Here is a 27,559-nt window from a genome sequence, read left to right on the forward strand (position 1 = left end):
TGTCATTTGGACAAGGAGCAGAAAAGAGCATCAAAAATTCTCACGGGGTAGAGCAGAAATGTTCAAGCGGTGTGAAAAAAGGCTAAGTAATTAGGGCTTTTTAGTTTAAAGACTGCTGAGGACTTTGAAGATTTATAAAACAGCTGCATGGGTTGATAACTTTTTTTTTACATCTCTTGTGATGCTAGAGCTCAGAGGAAGTGAAGTTGATGGGTAGTAGACTGAAGAAAGACAATAGAAAGTACTTATATTTGGATAATGACAATAGAAAGTACTTATATTTAGATAATGCATAACTAAGTTGTAGAACTCATTGGCACATGATAGTCAAGATGATTTTTAAAAGGGATTAGTGATTAGTGAACTTCATGAAGGAGATTCATAAGGAGTGATCCTCTGAATATCAGTGCTAGAGGCCAACAGAGAGAGGGTTTGGCTTCCATGCCTTGGTTGTAAGAAATCTTTGAGTCATGCTGTTTATGTACTGGAGGTTTCATGCCAGGCTGCAGGCTTGAGTTTTAGTTGTGGCAGGTTGCCCCACCTCTTCCTAAACCGACATGGGGGGGCATTTGGCCTGGTGCACCTCATCCACACCCAATTTATGTTCCTGCACAGGAGCTGGGGCAGTGATGTTCCCAGTGCGTAAAAGGTCATTATGATACAAGATGCAGCAGTAAAATAGACAATTAACTGATAAATCATGGCTACTTTTATGTGACCACTATGTTGTTGACAGCGTTTTGATCTATCATGCCCCATTGGAGGCGGTGGAAGTGCTAGATCCATGGTGGATATTGAGGTGGATATTTGTGACTCAAAGACACTGGAATCATTGCAACTCTTTATTGGTGCCAAAACATGATACAAGCTGTACCAAGACTACACTGAAAGCCCCACTCTGAATCCTACTTTATATACACAACATGAACAAAGGATTGCCCCATGGCTGTGCACGATTGGCTGGATCCTGCATAATTTATTTAAATCTGTTGGATCCTGCAGTGGGGATCCTTGCTTGATTCCATGCTAGCTTCAATGCTGCCTCAGACCTCAAGCTCAGTCCTCCATAGGATCATTAACATGCCACATACACAACTGGAAGGATCCAAGGGGTGGTAAGGAATTTTGGAGCACTAGAGGGGGCAGCAGCCTGACTCTTCCTGCTGTGGCTGCATTTTCTTAGCAAGAGACGTTCTCAAGGTGGCTTGCCATTGCCTGTCTCTGGATAGTAGCAACCCTAGACTTCCTTGGTAGTCTTCCATCGCAATGCTGACTGGGGCCAACAGCTGAAGAAAACAACAGCTTCAGAAGCTGAATGTGATCATATTTCTGGTGAGCTCCTGCTCTTCAGACTCTGACCTTCCCAGGCTCTACCCCAGATCTCCAGAAATCTTATCAGAATTAAACTTTTGTTACTAACATGAAGATTTGGCTAACTGAAGTGAACCACCAACATTGTAAGGACAAAACAGGGAAAGTATTATTTCAATATTTCTTAAAAGAAAGCTGGCAAAACAAGTCCTGCATATTTGGAGAAAGAACTTGGCTGGTTGTTCTTCTAGCTTTTGCCAAATTCCTTAAACTACAAGCAAGCCCCATTTTGCACAGCAATGAACTGCTATTCTGCAGACCCATTTCAGATCCCATCATACCCTAAGGACAGGTTTTGGATACCCCCTGGTAGCAGGTATCATGGGTTCACAAGCAACTATAGAAGCCACTGGCAAGGAAGAAAAGAAGCAGTTGACAAACATTCAACTAAAGTAGGGAAATATTTAAGGTTAGTTCATTTCAAAGGAGTTTGGGCAGAAATGTATCCTAAGGTTATAATCCTATAGAAAATTATTCCAAGCCCTATTACTGCCTTAAATTTGTAATTATGCCTGCTTTTCTTTCTTTTTTAAAAAATGTACTGGAATTCAATTGTAGCAGTGTGATGACCGTGGATGTTGCAAGTGAGGCTCTTGCTGTACCGATAATCCCTCATGCTATATTGTGTTTCAAAAGTGATCCTTTTACAGTGGCTGCTTGAAAAAAAAAAACTTTAGCTAGCTTTCTGTATTTCAGCTTTGCAGGCCTTAAAATTATGGCAAGACTTGTATGTTTTACAATTCATGTTTAATTTCCTTTAAAACTGCATTTAGTTCACAAAGCTTTATTCTTTGCACTCCTGGATTAAAACTTGTGCTGACTTGTTTGAGATATTGAAAATGCTAGCTAAGTGTAAAGTGGCAAAGCAAGATTGCATCAAAATACGACAAGGGAAATTATAGGCGTGGAGGTAGGCTTACTTAAATGAAATCAGGGTTTGGATATAACACACTGTCTCATCACACTTCATGTGTATTTGAAGACACATTTCATTTTCCATTTCTCCTATTTCCACACATAGCTTTGGTGCAGATCTCAAAGAAACACCTTTGGAATGACGGGTCCCACTTTACTTAAGACATTTTTTTGGGATTTGTGTATTTGTAGGGATGTTAAACTGAAGACAGCTTTTCTCAAAAAATGTGTTGTGACACTGCATTGCACCTTGTATTTAACTTTGATGTGTAGTTGTGAGGAGATGAGCTGGGAATCCCTTCTGGAGCTTCAGCACCCACTAAAAATGTTCTCCTCTGGAGACTCAGTCCAGGCAGAGCAAACTTGAAGGAAGTGTTTTACTTGCTCCTGTTTAACATGTTGTTAGCTCTTTTCCTGACTGGCAACTTTTAGCTGTTAGAAACAATCTAGCCTTCCGCTTCCTGCTTTGCTCAGTTTCTGTTTAAGAGCTTCACCATGTTATGGGGTAGGCTCAGACCTGCTCTTGGTTCACTACAGCAAGTACCATTTCCATGGGATCTCCCGGGGAGGGAGAGGTCAGCCTTTGCTAGTGGGGAAATCCCTACCCCTCTCCCAGGGCAACAAGAGCCATTGGGGGTGATGATGCCTCCCATTTCCCTCCTGTCACCAACAGGGTGGCAGCAACTGCTTGTGGATGAAGGGCCAAGAGCATTTTGCCACCTTGTGCTTGTCCCACAAGTTCACATTTCTTTGAGAGGCCCCTAATATGGAGTGATCTTCCTTGCCCCACTGCTTGGGGTGAGGCATGTCCCAACTATTCTTGGTAAGACCTGGGCTGAATCTGCACGGAGCTTTTATTCCAATCCCAGGTTGATTAAATCCCTGCCATCTACACTGAATGCAATTTCCATTTTGATTTTGGGTGATTTAAATTTCCCATCTGTAACCAATATGATTGAGCCACAATGACCCTGTCTTTCCCCTGCGATATCCAGGAGCGGAAAAAACTTGGTATAATTGATCAAGCCGCTTTGAGGGCCCCCAGTATTAAAGTGCAGATCTGTGTTTTCTCAGAATAACATCCTCCCCGCTGACGTAGAGAAGCAATCTGTCCCTGATTGCCTGGATGCCAGTTCTAAGACTTCCTAGTTCCGGGTTACAAGATTTTCCTCCCAAGATTTATTTTTGTTAAAGGTTTAAGGTGACTGTGCTCCAGAATCCACACTTCTTGCAGCAGAGATGTGCCTCCCACCCTGCCTGCCCGCTTGCTCGCTACTTTAGGAAGAGCAGATTCATGCTCAAGTGCAGATGGGTTTCTGTTTCAAGTTGGGGGTGGGGAGCACAAAGCCTCGGGTTCAAATCGATCTGAATTCATCAAGATCAACAGCAGAAAAAAAAGTAAGTGCAGAATCATCCCAGGAGAGCAGAGACAGACTCCATACACTAGGATTAGGCAGTGACTTTTCTTTATGACAACAGCAGTTTTCCAGGTTTCTATTTTACTTGTTGTACATATGTACAACATGATTTGTACTATTGATGAAAATATCCCACTTTCCAGTCAGACTTCATCTATACTTCTATCCCTGTAGGTTAGTATGTAAACTGGAAAGTCGGTCCCTATCTTACTGAAGAAAGTATTGACATTTTATTTAAGTCCGCTTTTACCTGTTTTGTGTAGCAGTTTTCCTAGTAGTGCCGAAGAACATTTTCCAGGACCTTCTGCAGTGTATATATTAATTTTTTAGAATTTCAGTTGACCATCCTGTAGCACAGTTCTAATAAAGCATTATGCCACTCTTCAAAGATTGCTAAACTTGTCACATGTGCCATGAAGCACCATGGCTGCACAAGCTAATAGAGCTATTTTTATTTAGTAAATATTGAAAGTAATGCACACAAAAAATCTAATTATGCAAATATATTTAGGAATAATTATTGCTAAAGCTTTTCATTTTCTCAAGGGCTTCAGGCATCACAAAACTTCGTAGCTTAATTAGTCTTATTTTTTAATAATAGTATTTTAATTGTATTGTATTATTATTGCCTTAGTGAAGTACTGGTACAATGCTAAGTTAAAAATAAAATATTGACTGGTTACTAAAATTAATGCAATCCTGTTATTTTTGAGATTGCTATTGTGCAAACTGTTTTGCCCAAGGAATCCAACATAATGGATGTAGTCTAAAGACTTATCTTAGCTAGACCTAGTGAGCTATTTGATAATTTTTAATTTTTGAAGTGCAGATCTTTGTTCCATAAGTTCCCCAGTTTTAGAAGTATGCCATTCAACTGGGGGTTGCTTAAGAACCAGAGACCCTAATGCCTCGGTGGCTCACAAAATCAGTTTTATGGTTCCCTGTTTATGTTTATAAGATCCTTGTTTATGTGTTCAGAGAACAATAGAATTATTGTCTTGCTTAGGATTGTTATTTTATACCATAATATAAGTAATGAAGTAGTATCTCAAGTAATGACTTGTTTTAAAGACTAGGCTATGAGAATGAACACTTTGTAATAACTTCATTTGCATTTGCAAAGTATTCGGGGTTCTTTTGGGTTCCAGCCTCTGCAGCCTGCTGTGATCATTTTGGAAAGCACTTTGCAGATCAAATCTCTTGCATCCATTTCGACTTAAGAGTTTACATTAGCAGAAACAGGATTGAGTGGTCCCCAGAGCCATTTTGTCTAGTTGTGTGGAATAACTTGCAGTTGTCTAGTGAGGATAGGCTACTGAGACCGTGCTGGCACATGGAGTTCTTTTCTTGTCCCCTGTGCTTTCTAACATGTATGTAAAGTCAGAGGGAGGGGTCGTCCACAGAGTTGAGCTCAATTGCCAGCACTATAAAGATGACACTCAACTGTATTGCATTCTTTCAATGGATCCCAGGGAGGCTGTGGAAACCATGAACTTATGCAAGGACATAGTTTTGGAATGGATGAGGGCTAACAAAATGAAACTTATTCTGACAAAACAGAGGTACTACTGGTGGGGGTAAGGTTTCTCCCATATGAACCTACTTATCTATATTCCGATAATTTTGGAGGCCCTTTTTTGGGTGTTCCTGTCATTTGAGGCAAAATGGTTGGCAAATCAAGAAAGGGCCACCTTTGTTATGGAGTCAAAACTTTGGAAATCCATTTCCATGGACATTTGTCAGTTTCCCTCTGTTTTTGTCTTCTGCTAGTGGGTGAAAACTTTTTTGACTTTGTTTGTATCCCTGGTACCTGTTATTGACCCACCTCCATAGCTGTGCTATGTGTGCTTGTGCATATGTAAGTTTTTAGTAAATTAATTTCATAATACTTTATTGATGAGGAACATCAATAAGGCACACTCCCTCCAACAGAAGTCTATGGACATGATGTCCATAGTCCCACCCTCAGGGACTGCACCAGTAGATGGAGCATGGCAGCAACGCCATATCACTGAGGCGCACTCATTGCTCCGGTGGTGTCACCGCCTCTGCCCGCCTTCCAAGGCCTCTCCCATCCTCCGGAGGTTGGGGCTAGCCTTGGGAGACTGGCGGGGGCGTGGCCAGTCCAACACAACACAGCGCTGTGTATCGCTGGGCTCTGGCCACCTCTGCCATGTCTTCGAGGCTGTTCCCGCCCTCCAGAGAGTAGGGCCAGCTCAGGAGGCTGGTGGGGGCAGGGACAGCACAGTGCGACATGCCAGCAGGTAAGGAGAGGGGATGGTGGGAAGGAGGGAGGGGGCAGGGAACAAGGATTCTTACCCCTTATGTGGATGTTCGACATAAGGGGCAAGAATCCTTGTCAGTTGATTTTTTTAAAACTCTGTTTGGATATTCATTGCCTTGAGGACTCTGTTTAAGTAGAAAGGCAGCATAGGGGTGTTTTAAATAAATTCATGACAATACTTGTGAGAGTGAACAGCCTATGAGATTTAAGAGTGAATGCCCATTATTGATGCTTGTACTAACCTGAGATGAATTCTCTTGCTGGTTTATATCATCTTTGCAAGTGATAAGGAAAACATCATATATCCACTGCAGTAGAAAAATCGAGGTTAAAATGGCTACACATCCTGTTATATATATATTAATGCATGGTATGTTTCATCTACCTTCATATTATTTAAGTTTCTTCTTCCCCATTCTTCTTGATTCCTGGTCCCTGTATAATTAAAGGATATGTTGAATGACATGACATTGTCTCATTAGGATGTCTCTTAGTGAATAGATTTATGACTCGCATAATCTTGCTGATGTTAATTGAAATGAATTAAAATTAGATATTAGCTGAGGACATTGTATCTTTTAAAAGCCATCTTGGTGTGGCCTTGCTTGCATCATGTGGCTTAGTAATTTTCTTTGCGGCATCTGGCCTTGTTCTATAGTGGTGAAAGTGGCTTATGGCAGTTGACAACAACAAAGTAGGGAGTGCCCTACAGGTATAGAATGCAATCTAAAGATTTTGAGCCCTGTAAAAGGCGGAACGTTTATCACTGCTGAGCAGCAATTGTCTTTCCCCCCTTTTTTGCAGCACTTTGTGTCCAGGTTTGCACAGGCTGATATTATGAAGGTCTGCTGGGTATGTAACCCTCTGCCTACAGGCAGAACTGAGTGAAATCCTCTTCTTTCAACCCTTTTGATTGTATAATTCACAGTTCTGCATGGTACTGTGTAACTATACATAAACTTGAATTCCTGGTTATGTCTGAGCAAAAGGATCCCCCAAAGTCCCAGGAAAGAAATCAGGAGGACTTCACTGAAGTCGACTGGCTGTGGACCAAGTACTGCTAGAATAAATTAAGGTTTTTAACAGAGGCTCTTTTGCTGTTATCTGTTGTAGCTTGCCCTGGGGGGGGGGGGGGGGGAGACCAGCACTGCTAAGCATAAAGCCAGTTTTTATTTTTACAGAAGACAAGTTCTTGTTTGCTGACATTTGTACCATAGGATAAATGGAACCATTGAAGTTTTATTGTCTCACAACTGTAGAAACTTTAAGTTACAGAAAATTCAACTTAAGATTTTCAAAAGTGACAAGGTTGTTCAGTAAAAAGAACTAAAGATCTGCCCTCCCAATTACAAATATGTGATTAAAAGCAGCTTAGTTACCTGGCAATTGTCAAACAGAATAAAGAGATACATTATCTAGAAAATGACTTAGATGTAACGTATTCTGATTCTGTGGGGGAGGGGGTTCGAAGCAGTCCTTGGTATTTTCCCTGCTGCCTTATCTAGGCTTGGGAACTGGCCATTTCCCTCGTTCCCCCTTCCCCTCAAGCATGACTGGTTTAGTCCGCTGATAGTTTTCCCAGCTGGGAGAAGGTGGAGCCTGCATACTTATTTCCCACTTAAACTGCCTATTGTCTCTCTCATGCCCACAGTCCTTGTCAAGCCTGCTTTTTAGCATTTCCAGACATGACTCTGGAAAGCTCATCTGTAACCACTATGCCACAATTCCCAAAGGTACGTCCTGTCCCACACTCAAGGAACATTCCAAACCACAGGTTCTTGACACACATATCTCCACACCCATGCCCTCATTTGCCACCACAACCTCCCACACAACACACACATTCAACCCCATGTCCTTACAGACTGGACAACTCCTCCCCTTCCTCTTCCCACTGCCAAGCTGTATTCTTGGATACAACGGACTTTGCCCCTAGTTATATGTCTGTAAATTCCACTGAAATCAATGGAAATACTTGGAATTTAAATGTGGGCTCAGTTTCTGATACATTTTTCTGACGGTCATGTCTATTATAATCATAATGGAAAAAATCTTAAACAGTTAAAAAAACAGTACTCTGCACAAATAATTTTATTTTCCATAGTAGTAGGTTGATGATTATGAACAACAGAAAGTAAAATTTCCAGGTACATGAGTTGGTGTGTATTATACTTAAATGTAAGAAATTCAAGCACAAGGTTTTTAAAATAAATTATTTACCAGTGTTATTCTGTTCATAATGTAATTCTTTAGAAATTCTGCAAGCTGTTACAGAACATCAGCAGGCATAATGGCAGTTTGTTTTTATAATTGCTTACTGATTCTATGTAAACATGCTACAATATTCTAAAATTATTTACTCTTCCATTGGGGCCTATTCACACAATATTTGAACAACCTGAAAAGTGACTACTTGCTATATGATTCCAGTAATGCATATTATTATTATTATTATTATTATTATGTAAGTTACCAATGTCTAATATTATTATTATGAAGTAAGTTACCAATGTCCAATAAAAACCCCCATTAAAAGGACACAAAAATTCAAGACATACATTACAATAGAAATGAGAACATGGCAGACTATTGCCCTACCCTACCTCTAGAGGGGGGAGGAAGGAGGGTTAAGATTACTCAAGTTGTTTCTTAATGCCCTCTTGATCTTCCACACTGATGCTGACCTCACTCATAGGCCCTGCAGAACGCCAATTCCTGGTCCCTGTATAATTAAAGGATATCCCACAGCTCACCCAGGAGATCATTCCACCAGGTCAGGGCTAGGCCTGGAAAGGTCCTGGCCCTGGTCAAGTCCAGGCATGCTTCTTTGGGGCTGGGAACGACCAGTATATTGTCGCCTGCAGAGCGTGAAGTATGTGGCTGTATAGAGTTGACATGCTTATATCCTACTCTGTGTTATCATGCTAAATCATCGATATTCCCATGTTGTCCTTTGCTACGCACCAAAGCAGTGCAGGAAGTGGGCTATACCAGGGGTGGCCAGTCTGTGGCTCTCCAGATGTTTATGGATCACAGTTACCATAAGCCTCTGCCAGCATGGCCAATAGTTGTAGTTTGGCTACCCCTGACCTACACTGAAGCTGCTCCCATGCAACTCATTGCATTTCACAGATGAGTGAGTCTTATAAATGCCTGTTCTATCAGAAGTTTTTGTGAGTCACTGCTCACTTGATCAGATTCATAGAAGTATAAATACCTCAGGCCCAACTTATACATAGAACAGACAGAAGAAGGTGAATATTCAAAGCAAGACTGGTTCAAAACAAGATCCAATCAAAAGAGTTCACTCAGCACTTCTAATTGTTATTAGATAGTCAAAATGTAAAGCCTAGTGCTGGTTGAAATGGGATAAGTGGATACAATAGGAAGTGATTCAGGGCACACTGCTTTGAAAAACATGCCTAGGTTTAAACACTTCCCTGACAGGAGTAGCTATTTCTGACAGCATTCTCAGAATCTCTACAGGCTGCTTGTACATGAAAAAATAGTCAACAACGAGTCTCCTTTCATTTAATTGAAGAGTCAATTGAATACCATTAGATATAAGCTTATGTTTCAAAGGTCAGTATTGTTTGTTATTCTGTTGCTGCTGTATTTGGTGGAAAATTCCAGCAATCTTAAAATTGTGGGTGGAATAAGACTGAAGTACACAGTTAAAAATTGTTTTGCTGGTCTTTATTTGAGTGGGAATAGAATTTGTCGATAATATTTCATTGTTTTAAATCCACTTTTCCAATCTTCTGTACTTTCCCTAAGTTGTTCTGTACTTTCCCTAAGAGTTCAAGTTTTATCCAGGATAGCATTTGATTGGTTTAATCTTTTTCTACCTATTAGCAGATGGAAATTGTAATTTTAATTTGTGGCTTTTTATGAATTTTTAATTTTTAATGTTCTTGTTTTGCATATATTGTAAGCAGTCTTGAGTTCTATAAGGTATAAAAGCAGCTAATAAATCAATAAATTAATGTACTGTGCAAAATCTTAATAGTATTTAAAATTAAAATTGATATGGTGTCTTTTATATTCTGTAGTGTTTCATTCATCATTATTGGTATAGCATAATCACTAGCTCTAGAGATGCCTAGCTCAGTGTAGACCATGTAACATTCCTAGATTCAGACTTGGCATGTCCAGGATCTTGGGGTTAGATTAAGGTGACCAGATTGTCCCACTTTTGGAGGGACACCTGGCAAATTGTACTTATGTTGCAAGTAAAAATATATATATATTACAATACGATTTTTGCGTTCTATGCATTCTATGAAAATTTTTCTTGCTCCATTATAGACCAAATTTTTAATCAAGTATTCCCCCCAGTCAATGGTGTCCTGCTTTACCAATGTTAAAATCTGGTCACCTTAGGTTAGATGGACATCAGGTGCTGTTTATTTGCTGTTGAAGTTTGTGGCAATACTTTCCAGCAATTCTAAAGTTGAAGGTGAAGTGATGAAGTCTGAAAATACCTCAGGTGAGATCTTGGACAATTCCTGACCCTCAGATTATATACTAAGTTAGACTGACAGTGATCTGACTCAGCTCCATACATTCAGACTACATAAAATGCAGATACTGCTGTAAGTTTCCCAATGATGCTTACAGGTTGTTGTCTGAAACCATTAATTTCATACTCCATAATTTACTCTCTTACTGCAGTCTAAATTCTGATTGGCCTATTATGCACGGCTGCCGAAACAACGATTTCAGGTCACATGGAAAACGCAGAGGGGGAAGATGCCTACACTTTCCTCAGAACATACTATTAAAACTTCTTTGCAAAGTCCAGTTCTATTTCCAATACCAGCCACCCAAATGTCTCAGGAAACGTTTAAATGTGATGGATATCAATATTTATTATTCAGAGATACACTGCTGATTCAGTTTACCATTTTGTGGCCAACAAAATTTATTGATCTATGAGTTTATATAGCCCCTTATTTAAAATATTATAGCTCTGTTTAAGCTGGTGGCCATCTCCTGTCTCATAGTGGAGAATGTCATGTTAATTATGTTTTGTGAAGAACAATTGCATTAGTGAGAACTTAATGATCCTCAGAGGGCCTTACCTTGGCCATTAGCAATAGATCGAGATAACCTCCAGTATTAGGCATTTTGTGGTTGGCACATACTATATACTAGAGGCAAAGCCCATTGCACCCAGGAATACAGTGGCTGCTAGCACATACACCTGCACTGTGAACTTCCTGGGTTATGGCCCTTCTCCCTACCACTCCCCGCACGATCTTGAGATCCAGTGTGCTGAAGTGGTTAAAGAGTAGTAGACTCAAATATCAAGAGCTGGGTTTGATTCCTAACTCCTCCATATAAAGCCAGTTGGGTTGCCAACTTCCTGGTGGGGGGCTAGAAACCTTCAGGAAGATGAAAGAGAGAAAGACAGGACAAAGAAGAAGGAAGGAAAGAGGGGAGGAGGGAAGGCAGGCAGCTGTTCTCCTGAAAACAAACAAACAAACAAAACAGCTGCATTAAAGTGGCAGTGGCCCTCCTACCCCCCAGAGTGAGTGTTTCCAGGTTGCTATATGTTTAACTTAGGCAATCAGGAAATCCTTAATCATGCTTCAGGAATATGAGGAAGAAAGGAAGCTGGCAGTGCATAAATATGGATTGTGTCCATCACAAATAAGTCTGTCCGTGCATAGAGCTAGTGAGAGGAAATCTGATGCTTATGTAGTGTGGCAATAACTTCAAAATAAACCAGAGGTAACTGCTGTCTCTGCTAGGCATCTCTTTGGTACTTGCATCATAGCCTCCATGCCATCTTATTGGTCCCTGTGGGAAAACCTCTGCAGCTTCAGAGAGCAATTGTAGCCCTGTGGTGGCACCAGCCTCTGCCCAGACAGGTATCTTTTCTTCTGGGACTCTTTCCAAGCAGAGAGAGTGCTAACTTTCCGACTCGGCCACATTTTTGTCATTTATTTATTTGTTTGTATGTTTTCTATCTCAAGGATGGCTTGTTTTTCAAATTATTATTTTTTTGCCCCGAAACATGACATCTTGCTGATCTGTGCTCACTCCCCACAGTTTATCCTTTGCCTGCTTATATGAGTTTAATGGTCTGGGACAGCCAAGAGCAATAGCACAGCAGCCTGCCCACCTGCTGCTGCACTGTTCCTGCTGCCAGAGCTAGCATTTTAAACCTAGCAGAGGCAGCCGAAAGAATCAGTCTCGCTGTGCTTCCCTTTCCAGAAGGAAAAAACGTAGGGCAGTATTCTCCCAGTGGTGCATTCTGGGCCTCTTGGCATGAAAGTGCAATGAAAGAAGAGCACAAGGACTGTATTTCAAAGTTGTTTGGGGGGGGGTGTCATGATGATCTTGCAAGACTGATGACACTGTGGCAATGATGATAAATAGGATGCAGAGAGGAGGGTGTGTGCGTGTTTTGATGCTTGGTAGTTCAGTCTAGTATCCCATTCGCTGTTCTGTAGAACATTTTCATGATACTGAAATCAAACCAAGAAGTCTGCCACAGAAGCAGGCTGGTGGAGCTGAGGACTAGTGGATTCATCTGTATTATGATTGTGAGATCTGGTTTGCTTTTCTGTCATGTTACAACTTATTCAAGAAACAGGGTTGGGTCAAGCCAGATTGTTGCCCTCCTTACTATATGCTCCCTCCCCCAGAACCTCTATGCATTCAGGTCCCATAACTCCCAGAACAACCATTTTTTTGTTATTTATTCATTTGATTTCCTACCTGCCGCTCTTGAGAACTGTCTCATGGCTGCTTACAATAAAATAGTCCCACATAATAAATAACCCCCCCTCCAAAGGACCCCTTTTGTTCCTTTTACCCAAGTGGGAAAGGTTGTTGGATCCAGCCTGTGGTTTAGCACATGTTTCATGCATATATGTGGTGGATTTTCCAAGCTGTCATAAAACACGCATATATTTTATATATATTCAACACTTCTGAAAAGGCTGGGCATTACTAAATTTGAGACCAAAGTTTGTCTGCATAAGGACTCCCCATATTGTAGGTTTATCACTAGAATACTGGAACTATCATAATAGCTCTTCCTCAAAAAAAAAAATGACAAAGAAGAAGAGCTGGTTTTTATATGCTTCTTTTCTCTACCAGAAGGAGTCGCAAAGCGGCTTACAATCACCTTCCCTTCCCTCTCCCCACAAGAGACATCCTGTGAGGTAGGTGAGGCTGAGAGAGCCCCGATAGTGCTTCTGTGTGAGAACAGTTCTATCAGTACTGTGGCAAGCCCAAGGTCATCCAGCTGGCTGCATGTTGGAGAACGGGGAGTCAAACCTGACTTGCCAGATTAGAAGTTGATGCTCTTAACCACTACACCAAGCTGGCTCCAGTAAGGTAAAGGGTGGCATACGTTCCCTTGAAATGATTTCCTTCTAGTTCTTCTTGTATGTGGTGAAATAAAAAGGACTGTGGGCAAGAAACGTATGCCTTGGGCTTGTAAAATATTGGTTGTCTTGAATGAGAAAATCAGAATTCCTGTACAGATAAGCTGAATCCAAAAGGTATTCTCTTTAGCCATAATCAGTCCCCCCCCCCCAAAAAAAAACAACAACATTTAAGCAGCAGAATGCGTTCTCTCAATTCTTAGAAAGTAATGTGTCTCAGGTGATAAGTAAATCAGGCCACTCTGTCCTGTAGTAGGGCATAACATTCTTATATTTGAAAAGTTGCAAACATGGTGACAGGTAATACCTGGTTAAAACAGCTTTTACATCTCCATGCTGCATGGTAGCAATAAAGATGTGTGCTATAAAGTTCCCTTCAGGGAGGCTTTGTGTAAGGTTGCCAAGTAACTAATCCTGTCCATGCTGTTCAGATTGGGGGGGGGGGGCTTTGGGAAGCCTGCTAGTGAAAAGCTAATGTCCAGCAGGGCTGTCCTCTAGCTTTTTTCTAAATGTGAAGGTTTTTGTAAAAAGAGAAGTTATATATGCTAGTTGCTATGTGGGCAAAATGTGTAGAGAAATCATATAATTAGTATCCATACCACATTTTGGGGAAGAAATGGAGGTAGTGACAGATTTTATTTTCCTGGGGTCCAAGATTACTGCAGATGGGAACTGCAGCAAGGAAATTAAAAGATGCTTGCTCCTGGGAAGGAAAGCTATGGTGAATCTAGACAGCATCCTAAAAAGCAGAGACATCACCCTGCCAACAAATGTGGTAATAAAGCATCTGCTGTTATCTATTATTACATATTTATGTTATTATTATTATTACATATTATTCCAGTAATCCTACCAGTAAGTTTTTTAACATAGTAATATCATTTCGGTGAATGTCAAAGCCTATTATCGGGGTGGGTGGGTAGGAAAACATTGTTCAGGATCTCATTTACTTTATGGGAGGTAAATCTTCCTTTTCTTCCTTGGAGAGAATGACTAGGAATGCTTTTCATCTGCTCGAGGTTTGCTCGAAATTCATGAGCTTGTTGAAATCTTATCTGGGTCAGCTTGCCTCTTTATTCACTCATTGCCATAGGGTAATGGTTCCTAATGTGTCTGGAAAAAAGGAAGAAAAGCCAGATATATTCGTTCAGGGAGTCAAGTTGACTAGTACTTTTACGGTGCCACCCAGCTCACTGGAAATTTTTTGTTTATTTATCTGGGTTTTTTGATGTTTTTTTAAATACAGAGAGTGAGAAAGAGGGCAAAGAGGGTAAGGGGGAGGGTAGCAGTAGAGAGAGTTACAATTATGTACCTTTTACTCTTATATTCTCTGTCCTTAAATTTGGTTCAGACTCAATAGATAAATATCCTTAATACGCCCGAGGCGCGGTCGCCGCGGACTAAATAATTCGCTAAGGGATGGGGGGGGGGAGTTAGGGCAGGCTTTGTCCGTGATGAGGAAGGGGCCCAATTGGCCCCTTCCTCCGGACTGACAAGTGCAGGGCCAATCGGCAGGTGCTTCGCGCCTGCCGATTGGCCTCTGCGATTGCCGCCACGCCGCCAAGGGAGCAATTGCGAGCCGTGCGCAGCAGTTGCTCCCTTACCGGCGCCCTGACATGTCGGGAGGCGCAAAGCGCCTCTGACGCGTCTGGGCGCCGGCTACAGAGATCCCTCGCCGCCGCCCTGATGAAACGGAGCCAGGTGCTCCCTCGCTGCCGCCTCGCCGCAGCCCTGACAACTTGGGGGCACCTGCACCACCGCTAGCGCTCGCTATATCCAAGGTACAGCAGGCTATATTAGTAGTCTCCAGATATTTTGGGAGTTTTATGTTTGTTTCCCCTTATGGTCCAAGAAACATTCCCAACGTTGTGATAAGTTTTCCAAGGGTTCTCTATACAGCAAGCTTGTTAGCTTTGCCGTTGAGATGAGATCTTCCAAGTTACCTGTTCATGTCTCTATTTCAGGCAGTGACAGGTGTTTCCATCTCTGCGCCATTACTAATCTGGCTGCCGCTGCATAGAAAAACAGTTCCCTTAACTGTTTTGGCATATTCGGTGGCATGAAACACGATAATGGGCAGCACGGACTTACCAGTGCAGCTTTTGGCGGGGTAGAGGGCCGGGAAAGGAGCGACGCCTCCGGTGGCCACAGCGCGGGCTCCTGGTGGTGCGCTGCATCGGTGGCGTGCGCAGCAGGAGGCGGGGCTGGAGAGTCCTTTTAGGACGTCACCTGTCTCCTTCCTGCCTCTTTGCCAGCCACCGGGGCAAGCGACCCACCCGCGTTCCCTTTATTCTGTTTCTTGTTGGAATTGTTTGAATTTGTTTTGTCACAGCATATGTTGGCACAAGAGAGTGAAGCTGTTGGAGGGGAGCCGGTATGCGATCGGCCTCCCCGCGGTGAATGGGGCCTCATTAAAGAGGTGGTGGTAACAAGCCGCAAGCAGACCCTACAGGGTAGGCTTGGGTAGCTCGTTCATGACCAGATGATCCGGGAGGTAACCAAAGAGGTTTGCGCCCTTTGGCCCTCCACCACGGATCATCTCCCTAGAATAGGCCAATCCACATGGGGAGACCCGTATTCTCAGCGGGGAAATTTGATGGGCTCCTTATGGTTTGGCATTGGGGACCCGCAGGTCTGCGTAGGTCAGCTTCATTCCCTTGTTGACTCCAACCCTCTGTTTTGGGTGTTGAATAAAGCTGTGGCCATTTTAAATGCCAATGAAAAGTGGAGTCTCGTCTTCTTTACCAAAGGTGCCCTCTTACCTGCCAACATGAATTTGGTATGCATTGGGAATTTATGTTCCATAGTAATCTGCAGCTGGGCATGGATTTTAATCCAGAACTTTTGGATAACTTCACAGGTCCACCACATGTGATAGAAGGATCCTATAGCCTTCTTGCACCTCCATCATTTGCCATCAGTGTTTTGGGAAATTTTACTTATTTTTTGAGGGGGGTGATGAACCACCTGTAAAACATCTTATACCAGCCCTCCCTTACTCTTTAGGATTTTGTTAGCTTTAGAGTTTTGGATCATTGTTGTTCCTTTCCTCATATTTGATTGCTTGTCCAAAATTCTGCGACCATTTAATCATACAATTCTTCACTTGGTCTTACTTGTGTCCAGCTTTAGTAAACACTTGTATATCCAGCTTAAAAAGTTTGGCTTGTTTGTTTTGACTTCGGTTTCAAATTCAGTGTAAGACCTCTTCTTGTGCTATTTCCTCCTTCATTCTTGAGACTAACTGCCTGTGCACTAACCATTCTAAGTTTTTGTTTTCTTTGACTAATTGATAGTTTTTCTTGAGATCACCTTCAGGGGTTACCAGATCCTGGTACCTCAGTATGTCTATTCTATGTTGTTGTGCCTGGTCCATGAAGGCCTTGTCTGGTGATTTTGTGACTGATCATTTTGTTTCTAATCTGCTGAGGTACCATCCCTGCTCTGGAGAAGTTGACAGTAGTGTAGTCCTTACACCATGTCATAATCAGGCCTACAAGCTTTCCTGATCCTGTGGAGATTGAGGACATTCCTACAGATCAGCTGGATAGCCTTGGGGAGCTTGGTTGCCCTTCCACTTGGCTTTGCTGGACCCCAGCCCAGGGTTGCTTGCAGAACAAAATCATGTGGATAAAATAATTCACCACCACTGGGCTAACTGTTCTAAAAAGATACATGCTTTTCAGGAAAAATGTTTCAAATTCTAAAATATTAATATCACACTTTTAAATGCTTGAGATTTTTTTAAATATGTGTGTATTGTACCTTGGGAACAGTGCAGCTATAATACTTTTATCTAACTGAATCATTCTGCTGTTTGGAATTCAAAATCAATATAAACCAGTCTTCTGTAAAAGTAAGATTTTCCTTTTGGGCCACTGTTGTCCTTAAGGAAAATTAATATGCATTGCCCATATCAATACTTTTACATTATACAGCTGCTAAATTTATGGAATAAAAAAGATTGTTGTTTTAAAGTTTTACTATTTTTTGTGTCTTGGATGTTATGCTTTCTCTCTTTTAAATGGAATTGTGCAACTCCAACTGAACCATTTCCTGTTTAAACGAAGAGTGAAAGGGAAAAAGAAATAGCATTTACTTCCTGAATGACAGCATTCCAGCTCTCAGACTGGCTGTGATGCAGCTGCCAATCAGAAACAGGCCTAAGAGGGAAGCGCTTGGATGCTGTTTACGTGCTCTGTGATTTCTCTTCCTCACTTCTGCTGTTGTACAACTTGGAAACTCCTCTTGATTTATTGCTGTTACATGTTTGTATGACAAGCCGAGAAACTCTAATCCCAGCATTAAATAGAAAACAGAGAGAGAACCTCAGTAGCTTCAGGTAAGGTGACTACCACATTGAATTTTAAGGACAAAAGATGATGTCTTTTCTTGTGAGTTGAGATTCTTTTGTGGTTATAGCTTGACAAGGTACATTGTTGTTTCATAGTGACTTTGGGCTTGAAGAACATCAGTGCAAAGTTCACCAGAGGTAAAAGCTGAAATATCATGTTGCTATATTGCGTAGATGTTGCTATATTGTGTTAACGTTTATAAACTGAAAATGTTTTAGTTGCTGGGGAATAGTTGGGTATTATAATGTTGTTAAACAAAACAAACACTAAATAAAAATGGAAATCTATAGCATGCAGGGAAATAATATTTTGGCTTTTCATTGGAGTAACGGATGTATTCTGTCTCTGTGCTGTCAGTGCATTAATGCTAAGATGCAAAATACTGAATTTCAAATAGAAATCAACTTTGTAAAATGGAACAAGACATTTTTTATTGGAGTTTATGCTTTAATAAGTTGAAAGTGCTTTTCAGAAGATTGGTTTGTATATAGAAAAATGATTCTGGTTGATGTATATGTATTTTACATATACAAGATAAATATATATAGAAACAGAGAAGGAAAATAGGAAGGCTTACTTTCAGCTTAACCAGAATGTCATTACATATCGATAAACAGCACGATTTGAACAAAAAATGATCTCCAGAGAATATTATGTAGTTCTCTAGCAATCTTTGTGGTCTTTTGTACAGTTTGAACAAACTTCTTGTAGAAAACATGCACCCTTGCCATATTCTGAAAAAAATTTAGTTGTCATGATGTGAATCATTCCGTTTTTCAGTAATATATACTTTTTCTTTGTGTGGATTTTTATAACGGCAAACATAGTTTGACAAAGAGTATGAATGTAGTAGCAATAAATCTGCAAGATCTCATCCTGTGCAATTTGATGAATCAATATTTTGATCTTATATCTTCCATTACTATTAATGGCTCCTGAATAAAGATGCTTTTTAAAAACGTTAAAGAGCTTGAAGGCCTGTAAGTCCAAAGGAGGCTGTGAGTTAGTGACAGAATCAAATTACAGTCCTGGTTTGTTCATAGAAATTGCTGCAGCAACCAGTCCTCCCATCCTTCCAGAAGAAGCTGCCAGCTATGATTCATGAAATGATTTTGTGCACTGAGTAATCCAGCGGTTTGGCTTTCCTTTGCTGTTGCACATTCTTTGCAAAACAAACATCTCTTCCTTTTTAAAACAGAGTTAAGTCAATAAAATACATGCAAAAATGTGTTTCAGAGAGCAGCAGATTTTGCAGTAGCAAACTTTTATTTATTTATTATGTGATTTAATAATTCCCCCCCCCCAGGTTACCAGCTCATGGTATTTCCAACATTCCACCATGTACATTACAATTGGGTTCATAAAAATACAGCAGAATTCTAATTTAACATTAAAACATAATAAATAGAAAACCTTTTACAACAATGAAGTCATCTATTAGCCAATAAAACTCTTTCAGTGCTGTTGTTTCTAGATTTTTTGTGATTTCATAAATTCGTGGTTCCATGGTTTTGCAGGGGTATAAACACATAGAGGGCACCCAGTGATAGTTTTGATGCTCATTGGTCCCAACCAAATGCCTGGTGGAAAAGCTCTGTTTTGCAGGCCCTGCAGAACTGAGCCATTGCTTATCCTTTAAAGAAGTTAAACAAAAACTTCAAAATCAGAAAATCTACAGTTTGCTTTTGGATAATTTTATTTTTAAAATGTCCTTTGACAGGATAGTTCTAGCACCCTTCTAGGATAAAAGTATTCATTTTTATGCCTTTTCTTTTCTAGATCGTACTGAAAGAAATAAACCTGACCATCGCTCTTCAGGGTGAGATCTGTTCTTGTTTTTATTTTCTCCTTCTTTAGATTTCTTTTGTTTAAAATTATGTTGATATGTATTAGATATGCTCTAGTAATAATAGAAAATAATCACAGACAGCTCCTCCAATAAATAAACATTTAATCAGATCTATATATGTCCTCTTTCCACTAAATTTTACTTCCACTGTGCAAGAAAACAAAAGACTTGCTTTAAAGTATACACAGAATTAACAGTTGTTGTCCAAATGTTCTGAAATCCCATCATTGAACACAATTATTTCCAGTAGCATGTTAGAGATCTACAAGATTTTTGATTATATCTCTAAGGTGCTACTGGACTCAAATCTAGCTGTTCCATTGCAGACCAACACAGGTGTCCTCTGAAGTTATTTCTGAGTAGACATATTTAGGATTGTGCTTGAACTATAGCTGTCGAAATGTGCTCTGACCATCCGACATGATATCATTAAAGCAGGAGATTATGAAGGCAAAGCATCCTGCATAGCATCTCATGTTTCTCCAGGGTTTCTGACTGAGCTATTTGTATTACTTTATATAAGACAAATTATGTTAACCCTTAGCATTTATTCTGTTCGTTTGCCACCTTCTGCTGCAATTTATGTTTTATCCAAAAACATACTTCCTTTTCTCTGTTCACTTAATCACCTAACTTGCTCTGCCAGAAGAAGAGTGAAGAATAAAAGGGACAGTTAGAATGAAGATGCCGCTTCATCCAGTTTACCATCTGAATATTCATATGACATCTGCACTCTTCAGGCCTTTTCTTGTTCTTAATTCTGGATCAAGATTAATTGGCTTCTTTCTGAAAATTCCAGTAATTAAAAATTAAAAATCAAATCAAATCTCAGGGTGAGCTTTTGGTTGCAGGAGTAAAAGGCAGCCCTAAAGGTTCTGCATACCATCCTTAGGGTGTTTCTGTGTCTGAAAGAAATTAATCTAAATCATGCAGTTTGTAATATGCTGGCACAGAAAGGATGCAGTATGTAAATGCTGGAGAGTCCAGTAGGGTTAAAGTGTCGAACAAAATAATCATGGCGCAATCTGTAATTGCATACTTTAAAAGCTTAAAGAGCGACTTGGAAACTACATCTGGAAGTGCAAATGGATTATCCATAAAACAATGCTCTCTAGCTGTTGCATGCGTGGATGGATGCAGTCATACAGAAAGACAAAGCCTCTTTTCCATCCTCCCTTACCCACTAGAACTCAGTAGCCAATAGTCTGATGTTTCTCACATCAGAGGGATTCCCCATTTTTTTTTCCTACAAGATGTAAAAACATATTGATCTGGGAGAAATGGGATTTTTCCAGCCTGGTTGTCTATCTGCTGTGGTTCATTTGCATAAATGTCCACCTTTGCTGAGATGAAACATTTTCTCCTTCCCTCTTCCTTTACAAGGGGGACCCAGAGAGCCAGTCTGATTTGGGTAGGGGTGACGATGTCATCTGGGAAATTGAGTAGATCTACTGGATTCTGAATGGCATCTATGGTTGCCAGCCATAGTGGTAGCAACCAGCAAGAATGTAGGAGCATATAACAATGTTGCATGACTTTGCACTGGCATTCCCTGCCTCTGCTTTTTGTTTCTGCAAGAGCCTCAGTTGGTTATAGAGCCTGTGTAGTAGGAGTATGCCCAATGCCCACAGGCAAATGGCAAACCTAATATGACCACATACTATCTTCATGGGTGAAAGCTTCATCATAAAAGAGTAAATGAATTAACTATGGTGTTAATATAAATAAAAATGATAAAATAGACTTATCAGTTTGGTTAAGGACTTTGGGTTGAGATTAGTTGTATGCTTAATTTTAAACAGCATGCATTTTCTTAAGTGTATACCCTGGAAATCTTGTTAGTATTTAAGATAATACTGGACTCAAATCTTGATCTTCTACTGCAGACCTACAGGGCTACCCATCTACACTATTCTTTTTCCTGTGCTTTTACAGGAAGTTATGAGGCTTGTTGGGCTGCCTTCCAACATCATTGGAGAAAGCATTCTCACTGCACTATAGAAATCACTTGCACCTGTTTCCCACAGGAATATCCAGTTGCAAACAATTGCTAAAGTGCATCGAGAGTACATTATTCCATGTCTTTGAAAGCAGCATTAGTCTGGAAGCCTGCTAGTATTACTGTTGCTGCATTAGTGCATTTTACCCTTTACTTTTATTCTGTAAAGGGGTAATATTAGCTCCTCTGTAGATTTTCAAATATTAGCTGTAACGCTATCACTACTATGCCACAAGTAATTATTTACTAGGTAATAGATTCTTACCAATAAAATGTCCTTTTGGGGGTGAACAGCCTGTTTTGTGAGAATACTGATAACAAAGTGGACAACAGCAAGTGCGTTGTTGTGGTTATCATAGTGTGAACTTTTCTTCTGCTGATGTTCACTAAATTCACAAGAAGCTTATTCCTAAGAAGCGTTTTTAGCTCTATTCAGGAGGCTACATGGAGTCCATGACTAAGAAAACAGGTCTCCTTGGCATTTTCAGTGTGGTAGAGGCAAAGACCTGAAAGAGGGCTTTGAACAGAAATAGGCAGTGGTAATGTACATGAACATCATATCAAATAAATAATTATGAAATTGAGAAATTCAGTAGAACTGTACATCACAGTTCTGTTCCTACTGAAAGTTTATTCCAGAAGATGGTGCTGATGGAATCATGCTCCACCCTTGGCATTTATGTATTCCATGCTATATGTTGCATCTTGTTTTCCACATTGTTTAACATGGAAAAAAGCTTTTGGGAGTTTTGTCTGCAGGCCCATAGCCAGAAATCTGTTGTTGGGGGAACAATTTTTTTTGTTAAGGGAGCAGCGTAGTATTTGGACTTATACATTTGCCACTGATCAGGAAAGAACTGGGTCAGTCTTCGGAGCTTTGTCAAGTAGAGCACAGCCATGCTGCTCTTGGTCCCTGGGCCTCCTTGCAAAGTGCAGCCCACAGCCCTTGAGCTGGGGAGGGTCCTTTGTGTGGAGATACCTGGTGACACAGTCACCTTCCAGATCAGCTTCTCCCCCTCTTTTGGGTCTGCTCAGTGGACTCGTGCATCCCTGCCAGATGGAAGGAGGATCCAGCCTGGAAAGTGATTGCTTGCCCCCACACTTTCCTTCCCCACAGCCAAGATTTGGGGAGAGGGTGTGTGACCATGCATAGGGCACATGCAGTCAATCAGTGAATTGCCAGGGCTAGGATGGCTGCACCCACCTCAACACTGCTGAGCAGGAAGTCCAGCCTTGTGAGAATCATCCCTGCAACCCAAGACTGGCAAGGCACCCTGAGGATTCATGCATCTCCAGCAGCCCCCTGCCTTCCAGCAGCTCAGTAACTTTGAGCAAGGGGAGACGAAAGGAACCCATTGGGGGTCCTCCAACTGCCCCTGTCCCCTTGCTCCCTAAAGAAGCACAGAAGGTCTCCTGCTTACAAGACACCAAGGGCCCCCAGGAGGTGGACCAGGTACTCGGGAAACCACACCTCTGCCTCCTCCAGCAAGGTTTGCAGCATGGAGCTGAATGGGACTGCAAGGAGGAGGTATTGTTGTGTCAGCTAAGGCACTGCCCATCCTACAGCAGGAGAAAAGCTGATTGGGGCAATGTTTGGGGGGCATCACCCCTATCAACCCCCTCCCCCCGTGACAGTCCTGTCTGTCACTTCCATTGAATTAAATTGTCTGTGTCTGCTTGGAATTGTAATAGATCAGATTAATCTACTCTTGACTTTGTGTGCGACCACAGAGAAGATGGCTGGGAATTATTAGGGAAAGAATTGAAAATAAAATAACCTTTGTACAGATAAAGGTACAGCCTTATTTGTAATATATTATGTGCAATGTCAAAAAGGATATTGTCAAGCCACAAACAGTACAGAACAGGGCTGGGACAATTTTCCCTCTAGAAAAGATGGGTAAAGAGAGATGTGATCAAGGTTTATAAAATTGTGTGTGGTGTGGGAAAGTGGAGTCAGAAAGCTTTTTATGCCTCTCATCATTCTAGAACTTGGGAGTAACCTATAAAGTTGTTGAGAAATAGGTCAAGGATAGAGGAGAAGAAATACTTTTTTGTTCAACAAGTCATTAAACTGGAATTTTACTGCAAGTGGATGTAGTGAAGACATATATGGCTTTAAAAGATGGTTAGGCAGAGTCATAGAAGAGAAATCCGTCAGTGGCTGTTAGCTTCCATGTACAGAGGTAGCACTATTCTGAATGTTAATGCTAGGAGCTGCTATTAAGTAGAATCCTCAGTCTCTGCCTTGCTTGCTTGTCCTCTCAAGGCAACTATGGTTGGCTGCTGTGTGAAACAGTATACTGGACCATTAATGTGATCCAGCATGTTCTACCAATGTTCTTACATGGTGACCTAATTCCTGTAACTAGTAGAGTCAGTCACATCTTACCAGATTTGCACCACCTGCTAGCTGTTTTTCAAGTGCAATTTGAAGTGCTTGTTATGACCTTTCAAGCCCTAAATGATCCAGTGCTTTTGAAACCTAAAAGCCTGCTTGTTTAAAACATGTATGCTTTGGTTTTAACAATCCTTCAAGAAGGCTACCATCACACACCTAAAGTTTTAAAAGTACAGGAAAAAAATAGACAATTCCTAGGCCACAGAAATACAATCATTACCTACAATGCTTGAGAAAAGCTCAGCAAACAATAAATAAATTGCCATTGACACATATTTACAAAACTGGTTCACCAAAGACCAGCTCTTTACCTCTCTGCTATGGGGCTAGTGCTCCTGTAGCCAGGTGTCTTTCTGGTGTCTTTCCAGAAGATGAAATTGGGCCCATATAAACTGCCAGACTGGTCTGTATGTTAATTTGTTCCTATCCAAGCCTCCCAGGAAGTTGAGATCTTCTAAGGAGATCATGTCCCCCGCTTGGATTGGGAGTGAATGGCTACCGGTAGAATCATGACTCCTCCATTCACTTTGTTAGGATGCTTAGTTTTTGGGTTTTATATACTAGCCTAAAACTATTTCAGCGATGATTCCTTTGTATGTATTTGAACTGTGTTGCTTATCTTATTCTGCTGGATTGTTTTAACTATAGTTGTTAGTTGCCTTGGAGACCTATGTAGCAAAACAGATTTTAAAAACATGCATGTTTACCAAGTGGTGATTTTTCATTATCACCTTGATAACTTTTCCCCAAAACAGTAAGAATTTTCAGGGTAGTGTTTTCTTTTATTTGAGGGGTCAGGGAGTTGTTATGATGGTTTTTGGAATAATAGTTTTACAAATATACAAAGTAAGCAAGAGTAAACTGATAAGTACCTATAAGCAGCACTTATTTGAAGTCCCCATGTGTACTTCTCTTTCTAGACAGATGAAAACCTCAGTTTTTGTCTTCTTATGTTTTGTTCTGTTTTTTGCAAATCCAAATTGCTCTTTCTCAGTCACATGCATACATTCTACAAACAATTGTAGTATTCAGCAGCATCCTGGCAGGTAGTAGTCTCTATCCCCCCCCCCCCAAAAAAATAGACATATTCTGATATCTTCACTAATGTTTGGTTTTGGAAGACTTGTGATTTAAAGCTCTTAACAGGTTTTATTCTAGGTGTAGGATCACACACTCAGCTGCAAGTAATTAAATAATTTTAACTGCCTCTCTTGTTAAATACTTGTTCTGATCTTAAAGTACTGTTTATGGAGTTTGATTTGTGATAGCTTTTGTTCCACATGCACAAGTCGTTATTTGATGTTTCAGTATTAAATGAGGAATATGTAGAAAATGAATACACTTCTAGCAGCATCCCATAGCTCTTGAACTTAGAATCTATTTTATCCATGATCAGGATCCAAATAATCACTTTTCTGGTTCCATACGCACAGGAGTAGTTTTTACTTTTATGTCTTGCATTGTAGCTCCCTGTGGAACTGAAGATGAATGGCAAAAGCAGTTTGGAATATGCCATGTGAAAAAGGAAAATGAAATAATCCTACTGGGTGACCTTGTGTTTGCTTCAAGCACCTCCTTGGAACCCAACCTATATCTTTAATGTGTATGTTTCTGTTCTCATCTGTTGTTCCATAGATAGAAATTCTCTGTGTCCAAACCATTGTATCTACAGCACTGAGGTGCTGAAGCAGTAGTAAAATGTCACTTATAATGAGTAGGATGCCTGGAAAGGAAGGGCTTATATATTGCAATGTGAATGAAAAATCCATTGATGTGTGCGTCTGTAAGGACCAGGCTTCATCTGTCAGAAGCACAGATGTATTGGACTGTAATAACTGAAACTGGTTTTCTGGTACCTATGAAGACATTTATTGTGGCAAAACTTTTCACGGACTGGCATGTATATGCATGAAGAATATGCTGCATTGGCAGTACATACAGACAAGAAAGGAACATAATTCCAATCAAAAGGGTAAAAAAAAAAACATACAGTGCAAACTGTACTACTTGGCCCCACTATACCCAAATGTAAACCGTTAACTTTATGCACCTGATTGAATGAGTACTTTATTCCATGAAAGTTTATTCCACAACATTTCTTCATGTAACTTGCACAGGAAGGGATGTGGTGCAGTACTGTCTATACCAGGGGTAGTCAACCTGTGGTCCTCATGACGCTGGCAGGGGCTTGTGGTAATTGTAGTCCATGGACATCTGGAGGACCACAGGTTGATTACCCCTGGTCTATACTGACTTGGAAATGATTCCGTAACATCTTCAGTCAGAGGCTTTTATAAATACTGCTGACTGCCATAACATATCCTCTACGAACTTTTCAGCAGAGCTACGGTATGAGTGATCTGCTGTTGATCAGTTTTATTTTAAGTTTGTTTGTACTAACATTTAAGATACCTGGATCTAGAATCTGCTCTTTTGGGTGGGCGAGGTTTCCCCTCCTATAGGCCTCCTGGAATTCTTTAAAGACTCTTTAAAAACCTTTTAGAAAGTATCAGAAATGGTATTTTCAGAAACCACTTTTTTAACAGAACCCTGAGGAATAGCACTTAATCTATGGGAAACAGATAAAACAGTAAAAGCAAAGGTAATCTTTGAGCTCACTAATCTTAATAATGTCCCTTAAAAACATAATTGAAAGTTTAGAAAGTTTAGGTCTATTAGAAATAATATTCAGTACATACAGCTCCATTTTAAAGGAGGCCTGCTGAACAATATTGTAGTCACTTCATTTTCTTCTAGCATATTATTAGATACACATGTAGCTTTGCAGAACAAAAACTAATTGTGATTTCTTCCCTAGTATTTTATCTTAGAATACAGTACTGTGTGTTATTATCTAGCTGAGATGATATTTAAATAACTGCAGTTTTGTTTCAAATGCATAATTTAAATGCATTGAGAACTGTAAGTTTGGAACGCAAGATGTGGAGCAGAAAGGACAGGAATTTCAAAGTCAGATTATTTGATAACCTCCTAGTACTGCAAAATAGAGGGCTTCTTACAACTAACATTGCATGAATCAGTTTACTCCAGGCCATTTTACTTTGTGACGGCTGCATCAAACGTACATCAAGTGCCTGAGAGGCACTTCTGCCGTGTATATTGTGATGCATATAATTTACATAATTGAACATCATACATAACAGCAGTGGATATAAGGCGGCTGCCAGTGGGCCTGTATTATTTATCGTATGGTGTGTGGATGTAGCCAGGAGATCCTAGGAGTTCCTAGGATTGTCTCGCAGCCAGGCAAGGGATGTTTGGAGGTAGTTTGGCATTGCCTGCCTTGACGTAGCAAGTGGACATCACCACTAGGTTGCAACTTCTCTGTAAAGATGATAAGCTGGTCGAGATAAAAGGGAGCATTACTCTCTGGAATGCAGAGCTCATGCAGTGGAGTGCAGGCCCACAGACATGACCAGTGGAAGAGACTGAGGGTGAGGGGAAGCTGTAGCCCAGTGCTTCTGCCTTAGAGAACACAACCAGGGAGAATCCCTGCTACTGGCTGTCATTGGTGAACTTGGGGGCCCGTGAACCAAACTGCAT

The 27,559-nt window shown here is 40.7% G+C and overlaps 1 protein-coding gene across 11 annotated transcripts in view; it reads left to right on the plus strand.

Annotated features, from left to right (window-relative positions):
- The window catches only part of SH3D19 (SH3 domain containing 19), an 83,481-nt gene that overhangs the window by 3,482 nt on the left and 52,440 nt on the right, over positions 1-27,559 (plus strand). For 8 of the 11 annotated variants that reach the window (XM_077300103.1, XM_077300104.1, XM_077300109.1 and 5 more), the window contains exon 2: positions 19,526-19,565. In XM_077300103.1, the coding sequence (XP_077156218.1) occupies positions 19,526-19,565 (40 nt within the window). Of the gene's footprint in view, positions 1-17,593; positions 17,734-19,525; positions 19,566-27,559 lie in introns of those variants that run through there. The other 3 variants (XM_077300112.1, XM_077300113.1, XM_077300114.1) reach the window with 2 other exon arrangements.

The sequence above is a fragment of the Paroedura picta genome, chromosome 10 (genome assembly GCF_049243985.1).
Source record: "Paroedura picta isolate Pp20150507F chromosome 10, Ppicta_v3.0, whole genome shotgun sequence".
Classification (NCBI taxonomy): Eukaryota; Metazoa; Chordata; class Lepidosauria; order Squamata; family Gekkonidae; genus Paroedura; species Paroedura picta.